The 24,692-nt window shown below is 38.1% G+C and overlaps 1 protein-coding gene across 2 annotated transcripts in view; it reads right to left on the reverse strand.

Annotated features, from left to right (window-relative positions):
• The window catches only part of RAB6A (RAB6A, member RAS oncogene family), an 80,227-nt gene that overhangs the window by 9,634 nt on the left and 45,901 nt on the right, over nt 1-24,692 (reverse strand). For both annotated transcript variants that reach the window (XM_012745039.3, XM_012745038.3), the window contains exons 5-6: nt 22,807-22,918; nt 10,745-10,838 (exon numbers count right to left, since the gene is read on the reverse strand). In XM_012745039.3, coding sequence (XP_012600493.1) covers nt 10,745-10,838; nt 22,807-22,918 — 206 coding nt within the window. The remainder of the gene's footprint in view (nt 1-10,744; nt 10,839-22,806; nt 22,919-24,692) is intronic.

Consider the following 24,692-nt stretch of genomic DNA (forward strand, 5'->3'; position numbering starts at 1 on the left):
TCAAAGTTTCAAAGGACAGGCTGAATCTCGTTAGGGACTAATGCAGCTGCTGACTTTAAGTTGAAGCCAATGCTTATTGACAATTCTGAAAATTCTAGGGCCCTTAAGAATTATGCTAAATCCACTGTGTTCAATAAATGAAACAACAAAGCCTCAATGACAGTGTATCGATTTATAGTATGATTTACTGAATATTTTAAGCCCACTGTTGAGATCTACTGTTCAGAAAAAAAGATTCTTTTCAAAATATTACTGCTCATTGACAATGTACCCGGTCACAGAAGAGCTCTGATGGAGATGTACAAAGAGATTAATGTTTTCATGCACTCACTCTACCTGAGGTGACAAAGTGAGACCTTATCTCACAAAAAAAGAAAAAAAACCCAAAAACCAACCAAATCCAAGAAACAAAAGATAAGTGGAGCCTGAAGATGTGACTAAATTGCTGCAATCTCATGATAAAACTTGAACAGGGTTGGGCATGGTGGCTCATGCCTGTAATCCCAGCACTTTGGGAAGCCAAGATGGAAAGACTACTTGAGGCCAGGAGTTGGAGACCAGCCTGGGCAACACAATGAGACCACATCTCTACAAACAACAATAACACATCTCTACAAACAACAACAACGAACCAGGCTGGTTCATAAGATAATCACTTTATCTCGATGGTCTGGTACTAAACTTGCAATATCTCTGAGGTATGCCTGTATTCAGATTTCGCCTCAATGATTTTAACACTTGGCCATCTAGATAAAATGCATATTCAGCACATTTCTGTTTCAGTAGACATGAGGGCAAAGGAAAAAGAGGTAGGAAAGATTTCAGAGGGAAGATCTAAATGTCCAGAGATAGAAATGCACCCTGTACATATAAGAGTGGTCAGGTAGTCCCGACTGGTTGGACATAGAATATGTAAAAGCATTAGGACAGGGATGTATATATTGGAGGCTAGACTTAAGAAAGACCTTCCTATGCATTCTGTGGGTGAAAGAAGCCACTAAAAATAGTTTGCTCTAGGACTTCTATCCATGATTTCAGAGTCTTAGTATGGTTTCTGAGACATACAAATCACAGAGAAAGTGAAAGGTATTAGAGTGGGATGGAGCCTAGCTCACAGCAACCACAAACTCCTGGGCTTAAGGGATTCTCCTGCCTCAGCCTCCCGAGTGGATGGGACTACAGGTATGTGCCACCACTCTCAGCTAATTTTTTCTATTTTTAGTTGCCTGGCTAATTTATTTCTACTTTTAGTAGATACAGGGTCTCTCTCTTGCTGGGGCTGGTCTACAACTCTTGTCCTCATGGGATCCTGGTAGCTCGGCCTTCCAGAGTGGTAGCATTGCAGGGGTGAGCCACCATGCCTGGCCTGGAATTCTATGTTTTTAAATCTCCTCACAACAGAGAAAAATGATAAAACATTGAGAAACAGGCCAGGTGCTATGGCTCATGCCTATAATCCTGGCACTCTGGGAGGCCGAGGCAGGTGGATTGCTATCGGTCAGGAGTTTGAGACCAGCTTGAGCAAGAGCGAGACCCTGTTTCTACGAAAGGTGGAAATAAATTAATTGGCCAACTAAAAATATATAGAAAAAAATTTGCCGGGCATGGTGGGGCATGCATGTGGTTCTACCTACTCGGGAGGCTGAGGCAGGAGGATCGCCTGAGCCCAGGAGTTTGAGCTAGGCTGACGCCATGGCACTCACTCTAGCCTGGGCAACAAAGCGAGACTCTGTCTCAAAAAAAAAAAAAAAAAAGAAGAAAAGAGAAACAGTATTTTACTGTATATGCTGCGTTTATATAATTAAGTGCCAAATAAGAACACATTCTTAGGCTATAACTGTGAGAAAATTTGACACTTAGAATAAAAGGAGGAAAAAATAAATGCTTATTCTATGGAGAAGGGGCATTGAGAACTGGGATTATCTAGAGAAAATTTGTTATGGTAATAGAAACAAATTCATGTGTGCCACTGGTTTGAAAGAACAATCCCCCAAGGGGGAAAAAAAATAGAGTGGGATGGCAAAAAGCTAAAAACTAAAAAGTGAAGTGTGGACAGGAGTACAGGGTAGTGGTTAACCTGGGTTTGCATTCTGGGTAGGCAATTTATGTGGCATATCATGTAATCTTTGTTCCTCTGTTCCTTCATCTGTAAAATGTACTTAAAATGAGGGTATGCTGGCTGGGCACGGTGGCTCACGCCTGTAATCCTAGCTCTCTGGGAGGCCGAGGTGGGCAGATTGCTCAAGGTCAAGAGTTCGAAACCAGCCTGAGCAAGAGTGAGACCCCGTCTCTACTATAAATAGAAAGAAATTAATTGGCCAACTAATATATAGAGAAAAAATTAGCCGGGCATGGTGGTGCGTGGCTGTAATCCCAACTGCTTGGGAAGCTGAGGCAGGAGGATCGCTTGAGCCCAGGAGTTTGAGGTTACTGTGAGCTAGGCTGACGCCATGGCACTCACTCTAGCCTGGGCAACAAAGCGAGACTCTGTCTCAAAAAAAAAAAAAAAAAAAAAAAAAAATAACGGTATGCTTACTTGACTAGAATATTGTGAAAATTAAGGGAAATAATTATGCCAAGTGCTTAGGACTAACGAGTTATACAGAAAGCCTTTAATAAAAAGCAGCTCTATTTCTACCAGAGAGAATAATGCAACTAGCAACAAAATAACTCATCATCCTGTGGGCTTGGGTACAGAGAGTTTTTCCAAATGTTATGCAAGTCTGCAGTGAATTCTAGGACTACAACGAAACACCCACAGACTCAATTCTGCTTTAAGAAGGAACTATATAAAACTAGTGGGAAAGGTGTCGGGGGAGAGGGCTGTGGGAGGCCTTCTGAAAATATTAGAGTAGATCTGAAGCATTCTTGAGAACATCCAGAAATCCATGATCTTATAATAGCTTGCTTCTGACATGAAATATTTTTTAAACTGCTTACATGTTCAAGATGCATAATCTCTTCGGCTCCTAAGAATATCAGGTTTATTATTGGCTAGCTTAGAAATTGAAAATTTTTTCAAGAGGAAGGCATAGGAAAGGTCTGATTACTTTTTCGGTAGAGCTTTTGAAAATGGAATAAAATTAGGTTTACAAGTTTTGAGGCTTTCTAAAAATTAAAATAGGTTCTATTAAGTAAAAAGAACATAACTAACGAGGTCTTTTGTGGTAAGTATTGTTATAGTCACACATATTTACCTATTTCCACAATTTAAAACAAAATGTATACTGTTTGGGCAAGGTGGCTCACACCTGTAATCCCAGCACTTTGGGAGGCTGGGGCAGGAGGATCACATGAGCACAGGAATTCTAGATCAGCCTGGGCAACATAGTGAGATTCCACCTCTACAAAAATAAAAAAAAATTCGCCAGGTGTGGTGGTATGTACTTGTAGCCTCAGCTATTCCGGAGGTTGAGGCAGGAGGATCACTTAAGTCCAGGAGTTTGAGCTAAGAGTGAGCTATCATCATGCCATTGTATTCCAGCCTGGGTGACAGAATGAGTCTCTGCCTAAGAAAAAAATTTAAAAACGAAAATACATATGCTGCTTCATAACATCTACTTATTTAAAAATTCCTTAATCCAGCAATTGTACTTCTGGGCATATATTCAAAGGAATTGGAAGCAGGAGTCAAAGAGACATTTGTATATTAATGTTCATAGCAACATTATTCACAATGGCCAAAGGGTATAAACAACCCATGTGTTGTATAACGTGTGTGTGTATATAAAATATAGCATATCCATAAATGGATTATTATTCAGTCTTAAAAAGTAAGGGCTGGACGTGGTGGCTCACACCTGTAATCCTAGTACTCTGGGAGGCTGAGGCAGGAGGATCGCTCAAGGTCAGGAGTCCGAGACCAGCCTGAGCAAGAGCGAGACACTGTCTCTACTAAAAAAATATAAAGAAATTAATTGGCCAACTAAAAATATATAGAAAAAATTAGCCGGGCATGGTGGCGCATGCCTGTAGTCCCAGCTACTTGGGAGGCTGAGGCAGCAGGATTGCTTGAGCCCAGGAGTTTGAGGTTGCTGTGGGCTAGGCTGACACCATGGCACTCTAGCGAGGCCAACAGAGGGAGACTCTTTCTCAAAAAAAAAAAAAAAAAAAAAAAATTAAATTAAATTAACCACCTAGCAGGGAAGTGATAGGGGAGAAATACCCACCGCCCTATTATGGGCAGCTGTGAGACAGGGACTAGCTTGTCCAGTCCACTGCAGTTACCAGCATCACCAACACAGACCACTTGGATCCTAGTGAATGGCTCCACCACTGCTACGCTATCTTCCATATCACACCAGCTGCTCAGGGGCCTAAGAACCCGCCCACAAACCCAGCCCTCTGATCCAACTACTACCTTCTGTGCAAGTCACCTGAAGGTCCAAGGATTGGCCCTCAGAACACACTAATACCGCTGCCAGTATAAGGTGTTCTTGTGGCCTAAAATCAGGCACACTGAGCCTACTGCTGTCACTACTAGAGCCCAAGACTGGCTGGCTCGGCTGGCATTCAACTCCCCAGCAAAACTTCACCACAGCCTCAATCAATAACCAATTCCCTAAGCCACCAAGGATATCACAGACACCACTGATCCTGGGTACGACCTAAGAAATCATACAAAGATCACTCTATTGCAGGCATCCAAAATCAAAGCCAAAGTGTACTACTCAACCAACAACATAGATACATCTTCAAGAAAAAATTCTTCCCTTTGAAAGCAATTTCAAAAAGTTGGAACAATCACTCTGGGAGGCCAAGGCGGGGTAGATTGTTCCAGGACAGGAGTTAGAAACCAGCCTGAGCAAGAGACCCTGTCTCTACTATAAATAGAAAGAAACTAATTGGCCAACTAATATATATAGAAAAAATTAGCCAGGCATGGTGGCGCATGCCTGTAGTCCCAGCTACTTGGGAGGCTGAGGCAGTAGGATTGCTTGAGCCCAGGAGTTTGAGGTTGCTGTGAGCTAGGCTGATGCCACGGCACTCACTCTAGCCTGGGCAACAAAGTGAGACTCTGTCTCAAAAAAAAAAAAAAAAAAAAAGTTGGAACAATCAACTGTTACATTAGATGTGCAGAAATCAACATAAGGACACAGGAAATATGAAAAAGCAAGCAAATATGATACCAACAGAGGACCACAACAAACAATTATCCAGTAAAAATTCCAATCAAAAAGAATGCCTCAAAATTCCAGATAAAGAATTCTAAATATTGATTCTAAAGAAGCTCAATGAGATATAAGAGAAATCTGAACACCAATATAAAGAAACCAGAAAATCGATTCAGAATATGAATGAGCAATTGACCAAGGACATAGATATCTTAAGAAAAACACACATACAAAATATGGAGCTGAAAAATTAATTGAAAGAAACATAAAGCACATTTGAAAGCATCAACAAAAGACTAGACCAAGCAGAAGAAAGAATCTCATAACTTGAAGACAGGTCTTTTGAAATAATCCAGTCAGATAAAAATTTTAAAAAAGAATAAAAACAAATGACCAATCCTTTGCAACGTCAGGGACTATATAAAATGACCGAACTTATGAATTATCAGTATCCCTGAGGGAGAAGAGAGATAAAAAAGTTTAGAAAATCTGTTTACAGAAACAACTGATGAAAACTTCCCAGGTCTAGCAAGGGTATTAGAGGCCCAACTATCCCTAGGCAAATACAATGCAAAAAGGACTTCACCACAGCATATTACAATCAGAATGACTAAACCTCATCAGACTAACAGCAGACTTCTCAGCAGAAACCTTACAGGCCAGAAGAGAATGGGATGGCATTTTCAAAGTGCTGAAATTAAAAAAACAATGGTCAGCCATGAATTTTATATCCTGACAGAATAAGCTTCATAAATGAAGAAAAACTACTCTTTCCCAGACAAGCAAATACTGAGAGTATTTGTTTCTACGACTGGCCCAATGGGAAATGCTCAAAGCTGTCTTAAACATGGAAACAAAAAGTCAATATTCACCTTCGTGAAAACACATGGAAAATATAAAACCCCAAAGTCTAAGAAAACAATCAAAGAAGAGAAAGGAATTAAATGGCAAGACAACAGAAATTCAGCAAACTACAAAGACAAAAAGACAGAGAAAAAGAAACAAATATTAATAATTTATAAAACTAGAAAACAATTAATAATATAAGTAGAACAAAGACTCACATATCAATAGTAACCTCAACCATAAATAGATTCAATGCTCCACTTAAAAGATACAGATTGAGGCCGGGTGCGGTGGCTCACGACTGTAATCCTAGCTTTCTGGGAGGCCGAGGCGGGCGGATTGCTCAAGGTCAGGTCAGGAGTTCGAAACCAGCCTGAGCAAGAGCGAGACCCCGTCTCTACTATAAATAGGAAGAAATTAATTGGCCAAGTAATACATACAGAAAAAATTAGCCGGGCATGGTGGCGCATGCCTGTAGTCCCAGCTACTCGGGAGGCTGAGGCAGGAGGATTGCTTGAGCCCAGGAGATTGAGGTTGCTGTGAGCTAGGATGACGCCATGGCACTCACTCTAGCCAGGGCAACAGAGTGAGACTCTGTCTCAAAACAAAACAAAACAAAAGATACAGATTGGCAGAATGGATTAAAAAACACAATCCAATTATATGCTACTTACAAGAAACTCATTTTGCCCATAAAGACAAATATAGACTGATAGTAAAGGAGTAAAAAAAGATATTTCATGCAAACAGAAACCAAAAGTGAGGAATAGCTACACTTGTATCAGATAAAACAAACTTTAAATAATCAGAAAAAGTAAAAAAAAAAAAAAAAAAAGACAAAGAAGGTCATTATATAATGAAAAAGAGATCAATTCAGCAGAGGATATAACAATCCTTAACATATAAGCACCTATTATTGGAGCACCCAGATTCGCAAAACAAGTATTACTAGACCTAATGAAAGAGATAACAACACAACAATAGCGGTAGACTTCAACACCCTACTCACAGCACTAGACAGATCATTGAGACTGAAAATCAACGAAGAAACACTAGACTTAAATTGGACTTCAGCCGGGCGCGGTGGCTCACGCCTGTAATCCTAGCTCTCTGGGAGGCCGAGGCGGGCGGATTGCTCGAGGTCAGGAGTTCGAAACCAGCCTGAGCAAGAGTGAGACCCCGTCTCTACTATAAATAGAAAGAAATTAATTGGCCAACTAATATATATACAAAAAATTAGCCGGGCATGGTGGCGCATGCCTGTAGTCCCAGCTACTTGGGAGGCTGAGGCAGGAGGATTGCTTGAGCCAGGAGTTTGAGGTTACTGTGAGCTAGGCTGACGCCATGGCACTCACTCTAGCCTGGGCAACAAAGCGAGACTCTGTCTCAAAAAAAAAAAAAAAAAAAATTGGACTTCAGACCAGATGGACTTAAAACATTTACAGAACATTCTACCCAACAACTACAGAATATACATTCTTTTCATGAGCATATGGACATTCTCCAAGATAGACCATATGTTAGGCCACAAAACAAGTCTTAACAAACTTTAAAAAACTGAAATTATACAAATATCATCTCAGGCCACACTGGAATTAAGCTAAAAAGCAATACAAAGCAACTTCATAAACTATACAAGTACATGGAAATTAAACAACAGCCTCCTGAATGATCACTAGGTCAATGAAAAAATTAAGAAAATGGAAAAAAATTTTCAAAATGGACAAAAATTAAAACAAAACATACCCAAAGCTGTGGGATACAATAAAAGCAGTGCTAGGAAGAAAGTTTATAGCATTAAATGCCTGCACAAAAAATTTTCAACCTAACATCACACCTGAAAGAACTAGAAAAAAAAGAACAAACCAAACCCCAAATTAGAAGAAAAGAAATAACAAAGATCAGAGCAGAACTAAATAAAATAGAGACTGGGTAGTCACTCTGTGGTTCTTCCCATGTACACATTAATAAAATTCATATGCCTTTTAACCAATAATAATAAAAAAAAAAGTAGAGACCAAAGGGAAAAAAAGAATCAATGATGGAAAATCTGGTTCTTTTTTTTGAGACAGAGTCTCGCTTTGTTGTCCAGGCTAGAGTGAGTGCCGTGGCATCAGCCTACCTCATAGCAACCTCAAACTCCTGGGCTCAAGCGATCCTACTGCCTCAGCCTCCCAAGTAGCTGGGACTACAGGCATGCACCACCATGCCCGGCTAATTTTTTCTCTATATATTAGTTGGCCAATTAATTTCTTTCTATTTATGGTACAGATGGGGTCTCGCTCTTGCTCAGGCTGGTTTCGAACTCATGACCTCAAGCAATCCGCGCGCCTCAGCCTCCCAGAGTGCTAGGATTATAGGAGTGAGCCACCACGGCTGGCCGAAAAGCTGGTTCTTTGAAAAGATAAATAAAGTTGATAAACCACTAGCCAGACTAACCAAAAAGAGAAAAGATCCAAACAAACATCAGAAATGAAAAAGGAAACATTACAACTGATACCACAGAAATACAAAAGATCATCAGAGGCTACTATGAACAACTATACACTCACAAACTAGGAAAACTAGGGGAAATGAACGAATCCCTGAAAAGATACAACCTCCTGAGATTGAACCAGGAAGAAACAGAACTCCTGAATAGACCAATAACAAGTAGCATGATTGAATCAGTAATTAAAAATCTCCCAACAACAACAACAACAACAAAAGCCCAGGACCAAACTGACTGACAGCCAATTTCTATCAGATGTACAAAGAACTGGTACCAATCCTACTGAAACTGTTCCATAAAATTGAGAAGTAATGCATCCTCCCCAGCTCATTCTACAAAGCCAGTATCACCCTGATACCAAAGCCAAGAAAAGATAGAACATAAAAATAAAATTAAAGACCAGTATCTCCCATGAACACAGATGTAAAAATCCTCAACAAAATACTAGCAAACTGAATCCAATAGAACAACAGCAAAAGGATAATCAAGTGTGTTTCATCCCACGGACACAAGGATGGTTTAACATACATAAGTCAATAAATGTAATTCACTACATAAATAGAATTAAAAATAAAAACCGTATGATCATTTCAATAGATTTGAAAAAAATTATTCAATAAAATACAGCATCCCTTCAAGATAAAAACTCTCAAAAAGCTCAGAGAATGAACACTTCAAAATAATAAAAGCCAGCTGGGCGCGGTGGCTCACACCTGTAATCCTAGCACTCTGGGAAGCCGAGGCAGGAGAATAACTCAAGGGCAGGAGTTCAAGACCAGCCTTAGCAAGAGGGAGACCCCGTCTCTACTAAAAAAAAAAAAATAGAACGAAATTATCTGGACAACTAAAAATAAATATAGAAAAAATTAGTCAGGCATGGTGGCACATGCCTGTAGTCCCACCTACTCGGGAGGCTGAGGCAGAAAGATTGCTTGAGCCCAGGAGTTTGAGGTTGTTGTGAGCTAGGCTGACGCCATGGCACTCTAGCCTGGGCAACAGAGCCAGACTCGGTCTCAAAAAAAATAAACAAATAAGTAAATAAATAAATAAAATTTAAAAAGTCAAAAAACAATAGATGTGGTGAAAAGGGAACACATAACATCATTGGTGGGAATATAAACTAGTATAATCTCTATAGAGATCATTACATTAATTTCTCAAAGAACTAAAAGAAGATCTAGCATTCAATCCTGCAATCCCACTACTAAGGATCTACTCAAAGGAAAATAAATCATTACATCAAAAAGATACCTGCACTTGTATTTTTATCGCAGCACAATTCACTATTGCAAAATACGGAATCAATGTATGTGTCCATCAACTGAAGAAATGTGGTATATATATATATGTCAAGGAGTATTACTCAGCCATAAGAAAGAACCAAATAATGTCTTTTGCAGGAATTTGGATGGAACCGGAGGCCATTATCCCAAGTAACTCAGGAACAGAAAGATAAATGCCACATGTTTTCACTTATAAGTGAAACTATGGCTATGTAAGGACACACAGAGTGGTATAATGGACAATGGATACCCAAAAGGGCAGAGGGAGGGCAGGGTAAGGGATAAAAATTTACCTATGGGATACAATGTACACTACTCAGGACATGGGTACAAGAAGCCAGCCTTCACCATTATACAATATATACATTTACTGGAATTCAACTTATACCCCCTAATTATTTTATTAAAATTTTTAAAAATTGGTCTATAAATCTGGGATCACTACTTTATATGATACATAACCCTGAAGAATTAATCAGGTGAATTTTTGGCTGACCTATCTTGTAGAAAATAGCTTGGTAATGTGAACACTGACTGTATTTTACTGCTCTCTTCCCCCCAAAACACCTGTTGTAAACACTGTTGAAACACCAGTTTATTTAAGGATAAAATAACCAGAATTTACTTTCACAATACGAGCAAAACACCATTACAAACAGCAAATACTTGCTTTTATTTATCACAGTCTTGCCATCAAACTCTGAAATAAGGAAAATTTACCTTTAAAACAATGCAATAGGGATGTAGTGAGAGCATGGTAAATGTACAACTTTGTAATCATAATGAAATAGCTTTTCTGCATACAATCTAAAAAGGTTGGCAAGTCATTTCTCTTTTTCCAAAACCTATGCCTCCTTTATATTTTTTCACTGTTTGAAAACATGTTGCTAGTTCATGAGCTTTGCTATTGCTAACTGGAAAAAACCTTACACCGGAAAAGAGAATACTCACATAATCATTTCATGTTTTTTCAATTTGGTAACCTCAACCCACACTCAAAGAACACTTACCTGCTTTACATTGTATCCTGCTTTAGCACTAGTTTCAATAAACATAACATTCAGCTCTTTGGCTTTCCTCTCTCCCTCCTCAATTGACACTTGTCTGTAGAAAATAAAAAAAAGAAACAAATTCTTACTTTTTTTTTTAATTTCAGGAAAATATGAGAGTACAAACATTTTGGTTACATTTTGTATCTTTGCCACTCCCTAGCAAGGGTTAGAGGTATGCCCTCCCTTCTACAATGCTCACCGCATCCCTCAGTTGTGAGCAAATTCTTACTTTTAAAAGATACAGTATTACAAAGATTATAAACAAAGTTCTGAAAATAACTTTCCTTTATATAAGTGCTGATTCCATAGGTGAGATTAGTTAGAAAATTCATCAATTTGCAGCACACTAGATATTTGTGCATGTCTGTATGTTATACTTAAGAACTTTTTATTTTTATCATTTTATTTTATTCTTTTGGAGATGGGGTTTTGTTCTGTTGTCCAGGATAGAGTGCACCAGCATCATCATACTCCCTGCAACCTTACACTCTTCAACTCAAGTGATCCTCCTGCCTCAGCCTCCTGAGTAGCTGGAACTATAGGTAGCTGGCACTGTTCCCAGCCAATGTTTTCTATTTTTTGTAGAGACAGGGATCTCACTCTGGCACAGGCAGTCTTGAACTCCTGGCCCCAGGCGATCCTCCCAACTGTGGCCTCCCAAAGTGCTAGGATTACAGGCCTGAGCCACCATGCCCAGCCTCTAAACAATTTTTAAAAAGACATTCTTTAATGATTTGCTTTTACTTGACTGAGCTCCTCCTGTATTTTTTTTTTTTACTTTAAAAAACTTAATAGCATGCTTCTTTCCCTTAGTATTAGATTACAAGCATTTAGCCTTGTGATTCAAAACTTTGTATAAAGTAACTTTCATGGCTAGACAATCTGTCAATCTGCTCCTATAATTTATATAACCGTCCCTAAACTGTTAAAATGCAACTGTTTTCAAATTTTACACTACTATGAAAAATGTTGTCCTAAACATCTTTGTGCTTAATATTTGTGCACATTTCCCTAGGATGGATTTTGTGGATTTCTATAAGTGGACCAAGTAAGTCAAAGACTTTTATGGTAAAATCTCTTGATACAAAATATTAATACTTTAACATATCTTTTACAGGGCATTTTGTGATGTAATGAGAAGTGTGTCTCAAATTGAGAGCTCTTCAAGTACAAGATTATCTCATTGATCTTGGTATTCCCAACACCTGGGTAGCACATAGGTAGTCAATAAATGTGCAAATATTCTACGTAAGTAGATATAGACTACCAGTTGACAAACCCTGCTTTCTACAACATAGAAAACTGAGCAATGGAATAGAATTTCCTCTTATCACTGTCTACCTGCATGTGTGCCTTTATATTCCACTTCAACTCCTATTACTATGGAAGAACAGTCTTTATGCCCAAAATTTATGTATTAGATCCCATTCCCTTCTTGTCTACAAGAAGATATTATTCTAGAAGTTCTCTACACTCTAAAAAGAAGGACATTCTCTTGTACTTACCATTAAGATTTTACCATATTTGCTTGTTTTACCCTCTCATTCTGTGTATACACATTTTAAAAACTTTTTTCAAAATTAAAAAAAAAAATTTTGTCCTTTTTAATAGTTTGAGAGTAAACTGTCAATCTGCAGACCTTTTGCCCTAAATACTTCATCAGTGTGAATTTCCTAAAAATAAGGACATTCTCTTAAGTGCAGTACAGTTATTAAAATTCAGAAATTATCATATTATACCATCATTGATGCTATAGAATCTAATCAGGTTCTGCCAATTACCTTAATAGTGACCTTCAAAGCAAATGAAATACTTCTTTACAGAGAAATTTTCTCAACTATTTGGTTATCCTGAGGTACAAGCATAGGAAAAGAATGGAAGGAGGGAAGGAAGGAGGGGAAAGAAGGATAAATGCTAGAGTCAGCCTCTAGCATCTTCCAAAGATGACCAATGAGTTTTTCCCCTAAGTACTCATGAATTTAAGCATATTTTGTAGTAATTACTGATTCTCAAATTTTCCCATCTTTGATCAGCAGAACATCTTTGTTCAGGAGTTGGCTCCTGAATCTGACACAACTCCAATGGCCTTTAATAACTTTCCTGATTTATGGTATGACAAGATACTGCAGGCCCATCTTTTACATTTTCTAGACCAGACTCTAAATCTGTCATTTAATGTAGCCAAGGTTCCATTAGAGAGAAACAGTATTTAGATATCACAGTCTGGGCTCATTCCTCTTGGTTTAGGTGTTTTCAGTAGAGCTAGAAAATATTAAATTTTGAATGCAAGAAAAAAATCATGAATTTATGCTTATACTTGATGTATATATATATATTGTGTGTGTGACAGGGTCTCTCACTCTGTCACCCAGGCTAGAATGCAGTGGGTGTCATAACTCACTGCATCATAACTCACTGCATCATGACTCACTGCAACCTCAAATTCCAAAACTCAAGTGATACTTGTGCCTCAGTCTCTCAAGTAGCTGAGACTATAGGTACATGCTACCATGACTGGCTAAGTTTCATATTTTTCATAGAGATGAGGTCTCTTTCTTGCCCAGGCTGGTCTCAAACTCCTGGTCTCAAGCCATCTCCCACCTAGGCCTCCCAAAGTGCTAGGATTCCAGATGTGAGTCACCACACCCAGTATATTTAACGTTATTGATCTTATTTTCCCACGCCAACAATACCAATTCCCAAAGATACAATCATTAAGCAAATTATTCATTTATTTTATACAGAATACACACCACAGTTTCAAAATAACAATACCTAACATTATCACCAATAACATGTTTACTAAAAACATTTAAGACTGCTTGCAGTTGTTTATATCCTTGGGTATATCTGTGTGAATATTCAGTTGGTATACTATGTTTTAGGTTACTTTGAATAGTTTCACTGTCATTTTTAAGAACTGTTTTGAATTTTAATTAAATTTTCGTTTTTAATTATATTACAGCAAATCCAAAGTCAAATCTACAAAACAAGTTATTTTCAAAGATGCCTAGCTTCTGTTTCTGTCACTCCACCGTAATTCTTCCTTCTCCCCACTTTCCCCATAGGTAAACGTTTTCTTTAAACTTATATTTCTTTCCTTTTTTTTTTTTGGCTGTAATAATTTAATAGCTTTGCAGGTTCCAGTTTTCAGCCTCTCATTTCTGTTGCTCACAGGTCCACTACTCTGAAAGTATTCAGTGCTAGACACAGTGGCAGTCCAGCTGGGGTGGCAGCCCAGAGGGGACCCGTTTTGTTTTTAGTAGTATGTATATACATCTGTATTTCCCTCTTTCATAAGTCAACTGTCGCATGTTACATACTACTTCACCTTGCTTTTTTTTACTTAGTCATATATCCTGAAGGTTCACTCTAAAGTAATATATATATATATATATATATATAAAGTAATATATATATATAACCCTAACCCTCATTCCTTTTTTATACTTGCTTAGCACTCCTTTATGAGGATGTACATAAGCTTTTGTGAGCATTTGTGATGTTTATTTTACAGTCTTTAGATATTATAATCATTTTAGGGGAACAGAGTCTTGCTCTGTCACCTGAGCTACAGTGCAGTGGCATCTTTGCAGCATACTGCAACCTCAAATTCCTGGACTCATGCAATCCTCCCACCTCAGCCTTCCAAGTAGCTGGGACTACAGGTGCGCACCAGGATGCTCGGCTAATTTTTTTCTATTTTTAGTAGAGACGGGGTCTCACTCTTGCTTAGGCTAGTCTCAAACTCCAGAGGTCAAGCAATGCCACCTAGGGCTCCCAGAGTGCTAGGATATACAAGCATGAACCACGGCACTCAGCCTACAGTCTTTAGATATTATAAAAGGCGCTACAGCAAAAAGTCTTACATGTCTTTTTATATTCTTACCAATTTACCTTGGAGAGTTTCTTAGAAGTGGTATTTCCAGGTCAAAGGCTATTATACCTGTTTCCCCTGTAGACTTGCTAGCAGATTTTTAACTTGAAATTCTGGCAATCTGAATCTGAGGCAAAAATGTTTTTCAGTGTAGTTTTTAATTTGCATTACAGTAGCAGCAAGATTAAGCTTCTTTTCAGATAGTTAAGAGCAATATTACTTTCTTCACAAATTGACTGTATTTCTAGATTTTTCTATAGTGCATCTTTTTTCTTTTCTATTTTTAGAAGCTCTTTATATATTACAGATATTAGCTATTTCTGAAATGAAGTTATACTTTTTCCTAGTTTGCTTTTTACATTGTTTATGGTATTTTATATAATCAAATTTATTAACATTTTCCCATTTTGTATCACAGCATTAGCATTATTAAGTACCAGTATTCAGTTAGTCCTTATTTTGTTTTTATAATTAAATCTCTGATCCCTTTGGAATTTGTTCTGATGGAGTGTGAGGACTTGAACCAATTTCATCTTTTTCTATAATCAGTTATCCCAATCAATTTATTACATAGCTCATTTTCTTCACTGATTTCAGTTACTGCCCTTACATTTATTTTCCATATGAAATCATGTCTGTTTGTAGATTTTATACTTTGTTCCATTTTTCTGTATACTATTCATGCAGCAAGACTACACTTCTATATATTTTTTTAAGAGACAGGGTCTCACTCTGTCACCCAGGTTAGAGTGCAATGCCATGGTCACAGCTCACTGCAGCCTCAAACTACTGGGCTCAAGTGACATGATCCTCCTTCCTCAGTCTTCCAAGTAGCTAGGACCACAGGTGCACACCACCACACCTGCCTTTTTTTTTTTTTTAATTTTTTTAAAGATGGAGTCTTGCTATATTGCCCAGGCTGGTCTGGAACTCCTGGCCTCAAGCAATCCTCCCACTTTAGCTTCCCAAAGTGTTGGGATTATAGGCATGAACCACCATGCCCAGCCCAAGACCGTATTATTTTAATTACAGAGGCTTTATAATATGTTTTAATATCTGAAAGGGCCAAGTACTCAACAGGGCTCTTTTTTTCAAGGTTTTAATGGCTATTCTTTTTTTTGGAGACAGAGTCTCGCTTTGTTGCCCAGGCTAGAGTGAGTGCATGGCGTCAACCTAGTTCACAGTAACCTCAAACTCCTGGGCTCAAGCAATCCTGCTGCCTCAGCCTCCCCAAGTAGCTGGGACTACAGGCATGTGCCACCATGCCCAGATAATTTTTTCTATATATATTAGTTGGCCAATTAATTTCTTTCTATTTATAGTAGAGACGGGGTCTCGATCTTGCTCAGGCTGGTTTAGAACTCCTGACCTCGAGCAATCCACCCGCCTCAGCCTCCCAGAGTGCTAGGATTATAGGTGTGAGCCACCGTATCCAGCCATGTGATGATTTTCTTAAAAAACTATTTTTGGAGAAAAAAATCTGCCTTATAATAATGGGTAAAGATGAGTACTAGGAATAACATCAGAGACAGGGAGGTAAAAGCCAGACTATGAAAGGCTTTAACTCAGAAGAGTCTGGACTTCATCTCAAATGAGAAGTCTGGGTATTTTGGCAAGGTTTTATTCCATCTACCAATGGTAGATGATAACAGTGAGGTTTATTTATTGTAGTATTTATCAACTTTAAAAATCATATAGTATTGTTAAATTAGAAAAATTTAGGGAAAACTAGCATCTTTATATAAAGTTTTCCTATCCAAGAACATAATATGTTCTGTATGTTCAAACTATATGTATGTTCTGTATGTTTTCTGTATGTTCAAACTATACTGAGTCTTTCCTTAGTGATTTATAATTATTTTTGTGTAAGTATTGAATAGTATATGCTGTTGTTATGCCTTGAATTTTTTTTTTTTCTATTACAAATAGGGTCAACTCATTCATTTTATTTCATAACTTCAAAGGAGAGAGAGATATTCTATCTTTTTTTTTTTTTTTTTTTTTTGAGACAGAGTCTCACTTTGTTGCCCAGGCTAGAGTGAGTGCCGTGGCGTCAGCCTAGCTCACAGCAACCTCAAACTCCTGGGCTCAAGCGATCCTGCTGCCTCAGCCTCCCGAGTAGCTGGGACTACAGGCATGCGCCACCATGCCCGGCTAATTTTTTGTATATATATTTTTAGTTGGTCAATTAATTTCTTTCTATTTTTGGTAGAGACGGGGTCTCGCTCAGGGTGGTTTCGAACTCCTAACCTTGAGCGATCCGCCCGCCTCAGCCTCCCAAAGTGCTAGGATTACAGGCGTGAGCCACCGCGCCCGGCCGAGATATTCTATCTTGAACCAACTATAGTCACATTTTTAATCCCACAACTCCAATGTGACTATTTGTCAACATTACTAATAACCTCCATGTTTCTAAATACAATGGTTAATTCTTAGTCTTCATTTTATTTGATCTTAAAGGGCATTTAACATACTTAATCACTTTCTTCTTCTTAAAACATTTATTTTCATTTGGCTTCCAGAATACTGCATCTGCCAGCTTTTCCTACTACCTTTGTGGCCAATTTCTCCTTTCTGTTTATTTTGCTGGTTCTTCCTCATTTTCTCAACTTCCAAATCAGTGGTTCTTAACTACAGGCAATTTGGGGAGAAAGTTTGGTTATCACAACCTGGTATGTATGTGCTACTGGTATCTACTGGGTAGAAGCCAAGGATGTTGCTAAACATTCTACAGGCAGAGGACAGTCCTCCACAAGAAAAAATTATCTGGCCCAAAATGTCAAGAGTGCTGAGGTTGAGACATCCCCGTTTTAAATAATAGATTCTCTAAAATGTACTCTTTAGTCCTCCATCTGCAATCACTCCCCTGGTAACCCCATGCAGTCTCATGGTTTTTAATACCACCTATGTGCTGATGACTCCTAAAATTATTTATCTAGCTCAGACTGTTCCTCCGAACCCTACTCATATATCCAACTGTCCACCTGACATCTTCACTTAGATATCTAATGGCCACACTAAATATAACATGACCAAAACTGAAGTCATGATATTCCCTCCCAAATCAGCTCTTTATACAGTCTCTCTCATCTCAGTTAATAATAATTACTCAGGTCAAAAATCTAGGTATCATCCTCAACTACTCCTTCTCTCTCACCCCACATTCCACCTATCAGCATGTATTTCATCTATTACATAAGTATATCCTGAAAGCTCTATCTTCAAAATGTATTGAAATTAACTACTTATCATCCAATAAGCTACCATTGTCCTAGTCCAAGTCATCATCATCATCTCTTGGACTGTAGCCTGGATTCATCTCCTCAATGGTCTACTCACTTCTACCTCACTACTTTATTTTCAATGGAGCAAACGGTGCTCCATGAAGTTACTCCTCTACTCAAGTCTTCTAATCTCATTAAGAAAAAGCCCTAACTTTACTCCACATGATCTGGTCTTCATTATCATTATTTTTTAATTGCCTACCACTCATTCCATCACCCTCTTTAGCCAGCTACACAGGCCTCCTTGCTGTTCCTCAAATAAGCTAAGTGTAATCCTGCCTCAGAGATTTTGCATTTTCTAAGTCCTTTGCCTAGAACATACGTCCTCAAACTACGGCCAGTGGACCACATGCAGGCAGCCTAGCACATTTATCCAGCCCTCCGGGTGTTTTTGCCACCGCTACCTGTCCTGCTTAGCAGCTGACTCATCCTGGGCCCACAGTACGTACTCTACAACGGTCTGAGGGACACTGAACTGGCCCTTTGTTTAAAAAGTTTGAGGACCCCTGGCCTAGAACCTCGTTCCCCTCAAGACAATGACATAATTAACTTCCTCCTACACAGATAACTCCTTACTCCCTTAGCATCTTTATTCAAAAGTCAACAGTCACTTCTCAATGAGGTCTTCCATGCCAATCTATATAAAACTTCAAACTCACCATTAATATTTCACATCCTTTCCCTGCTCTATTTTTTCCCTGAAGCATGTATGGCTATCTAATATACTATGTATTTTACTAACTTATTTACTGTCTGGATCACTCTCTGGGAAAAAAGTTCCTTGAATATTTGTCATTTTTGATCTCTATGCTCAGGCAGCAAGCATCTAGAACATAAGTGACACTCAATAAATATTTCTTGAATGATCACTAGTCTGTAAACCTTACATGTGAATGATTCCAAACAGAAATCCTTCCTGGTTTTAGAATCCTCAGCATTGCACTAGGGTAACTATAAGTCATCTTAATAAAATGGTTAAAGCAATTGTCCCAACTGTGGTTTGGTTGTGTTACACTCACTAGGAAGGTTCTTTAAAATACAGATTCAAGAGCCCCACTCTAGACTCACTGATATCTAGAGGAAGGATCAAAATTTTCCAAATTTAAAAAGTTAACCATGATCCTTTAGAGTCTGAGTCTTACAAGAGAGTCTAATAAGCTACATTTACCAATTCATTTTCATTTGGGAATTATTGGGCCACAGGGGACTCAATGAGTACTGAGCATGAAGGAAAAAGACACTGAAAGAGATACACTCTGGACTTTCCTCCAAGTGTTTTTTAAAAAAAGTATTCATTCTCTAAGAAAGTGATTAAAACATGTAACTCTGAATTTTGGGGTTTTTTTATTAAAACATCATTTTCCAATCACAAAAGTAATTATTTTTTTATTATAGCATATTGTGGGGGTACAAATTTTAAGGTTTCAAATAGTGCCCTTGCTCTTCTTCCCCCCACAAGTCTGAACTTCAAGTGTGCCCATCCCCCAGACGGTACACATCTCACTTATTATGTATGTATATACCTGCCCCTCCCCCCACCCAATACCCAATTAATGTAGTTTCTATGTGTCCACTTAGGTGCAAAAGTAATCATTTTTAAAATACCAATTAATAATAAAATCCTCCATAATCCCATTCCCTTCCCAACCACAATTAAATTTCATGTATTCTTATCCAGATTTATTTATTTATTTATTTTTTTTTTTGAGACAGAGTCTTGCTTTGTTGCCTAGGCTAGAATGAGTGCCGTGGCATCAGCCTAGCTCACAGCAACCTCAAACTCCTGGGCTCAAGCAATCCTTCTGCCTCAGCCTCCCAAGTGGCTGGGACTACAGGCATGCGCCACCATGCCCGGCTAATTTTTTCTATATATATATTAGTTGGCCAATTAATTTCTTTCTATTTATAGTAGAGACGGGGGTCTCACTCTTGCTCAGGCTGGTTTCGAACTCCTGACCTCGAGCAATCCGCCCGCCTCGGCCTCCCAGAGAGCTAGGATTACAGGCGTGAGCCACCGCGCCCGGCCCCAGATTTATTTTAAGCAAATAAATATATCTTTTTTTTAATGGAAAAGATAGATATGCTGTATATACATACTGATCAAGTGCTTTCCTAAGCTTCATGTGTTAGACTTATGTTAGACATCAATAAATTCCTTTTTTTTGAGACAAGGTCTCACTCTGTCACCCAGGCTAGAGTGCAGTGGCGTCATCATAGCTCACTGTAACCTCAAACTCTTGAGTTCAAGCGATCCTCCTGCCTCAGCCTCCCAAATAGCTGGCACTACATGTGTGTGCCACTATACCTGGCTAAGTTATATATTTTTTGTAGAGATGGGGTCTTGTTATGTTGCTCAGGCTGGTCTCAAACTCCTGGCCTCAAGCAATCCTCCTGTTTCAGTCTCCCAAAGTACTAGGATTATAGGCATGAGCTACAGTGCCCAGCCTCATTCTTATTTTTTTTTGACAGAGTCTCACTCTGTTGCCCAGGCTAGAGTGCCGTGGCATCAGCCTAGCTCACAGCAACCTCAAACTCTAGGGCACAAGCAATCCTTCTGCCTCAGCCTCTTGAGTAGCTGGGACTACAGGCATGCGCCACCATGCCCAGCTAATTTTTTCTATATATTTTTAGTTGGCCAATTAATTTCTTTCTATTTTTAGTAGAGATAGGGTCTCGCTCTTGCTCAGGCTGGTTTTGAACTCCTGACCTTGAGCGATCCTCCCGCCTTAGCCTCCCAGAGTGCTAGGATTACAGGCGTGAGCCGCTGCGCCTGGCCCAGCCCCATTCTTTTAATGGCTATGATTCACACTTAAAATACTATTCATATATCCAATCTGCTACTGATGGACATTTAGATTGATTTCAATTTCTCAGTATTATAAATAATATTGTTAGTAACATTATTATTATTATTATTATTTTTTTTTTTTTTTGAGACAGAGTCTCGCTTTGTTGCCCAGGCTAGAGTGAGTGCCCTGGCATCAGCCTAGCTCACAGCAACCTCAAACTCTTGGACTCAAGCAATCCTATTGCCTCAGCCTCCCAAGTAGCTGGGATTACAGGCATGGGCCACCATGCCCCGCTAATTTTTTTGTATATATATTTTTAGTTGGCCAATTAATTTCTTTTTATTTATAGTAGAGACGGGGTCTGGCTCTTGCTCAGGCTGGTCTTGAACTCTTGATCTCGAGCAATCCGCTGGCCTCAGCCTCCCAGAGTGCTAGGATTACAGGCATGAGCCACCGAGCCTGGCCTTGTTAGTAACATCCTTATATGGTCATCTTTTCATATTTCTGTGGGGTTATCTGTGGGATACTGGAGGTAAATTTGGTTAAGTATTTTATTTTATTTATTTATTTTTTTGAGACAGAGTCTCGCTTTGTTGCCCAGGCTAGAGTGAGTGCCGTGGCATCTGCCTAGCTCACAGCAACCTCAAACTCCTGGGCTCAAGCAATCCTTCTGCCTCAGCCTCCCAAGTAGCTGGGACTACAGGCATGCGCCACCATGCCTGGTTAATTTTTTCTATATACATATTAGTTGGCCAATTAATTTCTTTCTATGTATAGTAGAGACAGCAGCTCGCTCTTGCTCAGGCTGGTTTAGAACTCCTGACCTCGAGCAATCGGCCCGCCTTGGCCTCCCAGAGTGCTAGGATTACAGGCATGAGCCACCGCGCCCAGCCCACATCATGCTTATAAAAGGCTTCTCACTACCAAAATATTTTCTTTTAATGCTTTTTTAAAACACATTTAATTCTTCTACTGATTTGAAAATCATTTTATTAGAATGAACAAGCTCTAATTCTTTTAAATGTGAACAGCTGTGAGGCTACAGTCTGACAAAAATTACCAAGAAAGATGGTAATTCCAAAAGAATCAACAAATATTACCATAACAAAAAATTATTATAAATATAATTTAAGGTAAGTTTCTAGCATCTTATGCACTCAACTGAAATATTAAGCAATAAAAGAAAAGATGCTCATAAGCATCCACCTCAGATTACTCTGGCTATAAAGGGAAACAATTCAGAGATACAATTTTTTTGTTTAAAAATGAAGGTACCTATGAACTCTCTAACTGATGTACTGTGGGCAGATATGGGGGCTTAATATCTCCAAAAGTCTTTGAACATTGGATTTCTTTGTAACATTTTAATTAATATTACAAGTTCATTACCTGAATTTCAATAGCCAACTCATGAATAAACAAATAAACAGTAAAAGCTCTCACTATTAAGTAGTATGGTCAAGACTATTTAAAGCACAAAGAATATGCAATAGATTGCTTAAGAATGCTGAAAGCAGATATTCAAGCACTGCTGTCTACAGTGAATGTTAATACATTTTGCATCCTGTGACTTGAATATGGCTTTGCTCATTTGACTAAGGTACCACAATCAAGCTATTCAGTTCAACTACACAGTCTGGCTCAACCATACAATTAAAACAAAAAAGCTACACTACTGAATTATAATGAATGTTTATAAGACTACTAACAGTGTACATTTAATTATTATGAATAATTTTTAAAGATAAGATTTGTTTTCTAAAACGGTTTGCTCTTTAACTAAACCTATTAATACTTATAGGACCTGAAAAATGCAAAATATTTCCCAGCTTCATATGCAAACAATTTTGCACAAGAGTTATTTACACAAGGGTTTACAAAAAATAAAACTCATTTTCCCTAAAGGACTGGTTTAATGTTTACATTTGTATTTCAGGTTCCCACACTAAAGAAAAGAGGAGTATAAACTTAAGGGTTAAGCATGTCTCCTTTCAAAATAACTTTTCAGTGAACCAAAATAACAGGCTGCTTAACATATAAAGCAAACACATACATGAAATCCCTCCATACCTTTTGTCAGCAAGATCTGTTTTATTTCCTACTAGCATGATGATAACATCACTTCCTCTTTCTGTTCTGACATCGTCAATCCATTTTGTAGTTTGTTGGAATGAGTTAACATCTAGTATAGGAAGGTGGACAGAGAGATTAGTGTTACTGAAAAATGTCTCCCCAGGTGATGGACACCCCCTTCCAAAAAAGCCCTGGAAATTGGAAAGGTATTGGCACATTAATACCCACTTTTAATGTGCCTGCAACATAACTCCATTTTATCTGATTACAACTGTCAGCAATCTAAATAAATCACAAGAATAAAATCTTCAAGGTTCCTTTTAGAGTAGTTTAAAAACTTTTTGGTCATGACCAAATGAGTGCAATGTACTATATAATTGAAAAGCAATTTTTTGAAATGTAAGGACAGCTATGGCAGATAATATGGTGTCATATTGCCACAATGCTTTTTTGATCACTTACACATACCAAACATGACAAAGAAAGCATTTCCAAAAGTATGTCAGCCAGTAAGTCCCAACACATCCAGAAAATTGGTAAAGCCTTTCAATAGCTTTCAACACCACTCTGTTTGCACTGCTTACTCAGTTTGTGATCACTTTAACCTAAAGTTTCCTAGTTTAATGCACCAGAATCACTTGTAACAAAATTCATCTTTTCTAGTGTTGGATTCTGAGTACTTTCAACACTTTTTCAATAGCTAAAGAAGACAATGTACTAATACTATAACCATATTTGCGGATTTTTTAAAGAAAATACACCAAGTTTCACTTGCTTTGGTTAAAGTAAACACAAACATTTTAAAGCTACAAAACCTGTCAACACACAATAATGAACATACAGTTTTTAAACAAGTAGCAACCCACAGTAAAGCTGCAAAGTAAGACTGTATATAGCATCTATCAGAAAAAAAAAAAATAGTCCCTGAGTGCAATCTTTTAATTTCTAGTTTTTCCAGAGCAAATACTGTTTATTAGACATGACCTCTGATTGAGCAGATATGCAAAAATGTATAGTACAGTATTACTAACTCAAATTAAGTTTCTTCATCTACCTAAGATTTTTTTTAAAAGTCCAAGATGCTATATAACCCTGGTTTTCCTATAAATTATGGACCACTATATTGAATAATGTTTAATATTGCCTAATATATACAAACCAATTTACAAAGACAATTTCAATCTGAGAGCATTTTCCTGTCAGTCACCAATGCTCCATGGAAAATTTACAATCACTTTAAAGGCCAAAGACATTATTCAATCTTTGGGGAAAGGAAAAAGATTACTACTTGTTTCCCAATTAAAATTTTTTTGTTGGAGAGAAATTAAAGTGTAATTTGTTAGTATCAAACAAAGTAAGTCATCATAGAATCTAGATATGATTCAAATAAAAATGATTAATAGAAAACTACACATGATGTTTTCTCTGTCTTCCTCTACAGAGAATGGCTGGAAGGGGAAAGCAGAGAAAAGCTGGCTAGCAGAAGCTTTTAAATAGCCTCAACAGAAGCGTTGGAGGAACTAGAAAACTTGACAAGAGGCTTAAATGCAGATTATTTTATTTTAGAGAAATACGAGAGCAAATTAAATGAAATGAGATATTCCTCCAACTATAATTATGGTATGGCTTAGGGATAACAGGATACTAAGAAGTCTTGAAGAGGATTCATTCATAATTGGACCCTAAAGAAAATTACTTGAGTGAAAAACCTGGCACAGTAGAAATAAAGCATATTGGTATTAATACCAAAGCAAATATTTCTGACCTGGCTGGTATGTGATAAGATTTGGTATGAAAAGACTTATTTTTACATGCCAATAAGGAAAACAAGCACAACACAAGAACATGCATGCAGCTAAGCTAAAGGTTGAAAGAAAATTAGA

The sequence above is a fragment of the Microcebus murinus genome, chromosome 4, assembly GCF_040939455.1.
Source record: "Microcebus murinus isolate Inina chromosome 4, M.murinus_Inina_mat1.0, whole genome shotgun sequence".
In the NCBI taxonomy this organism is placed as follows: Eukaryota; Metazoa; Chordata; class Mammalia; order Primates; family Cheirogaleidae; genus Microcebus; species Microcebus murinus.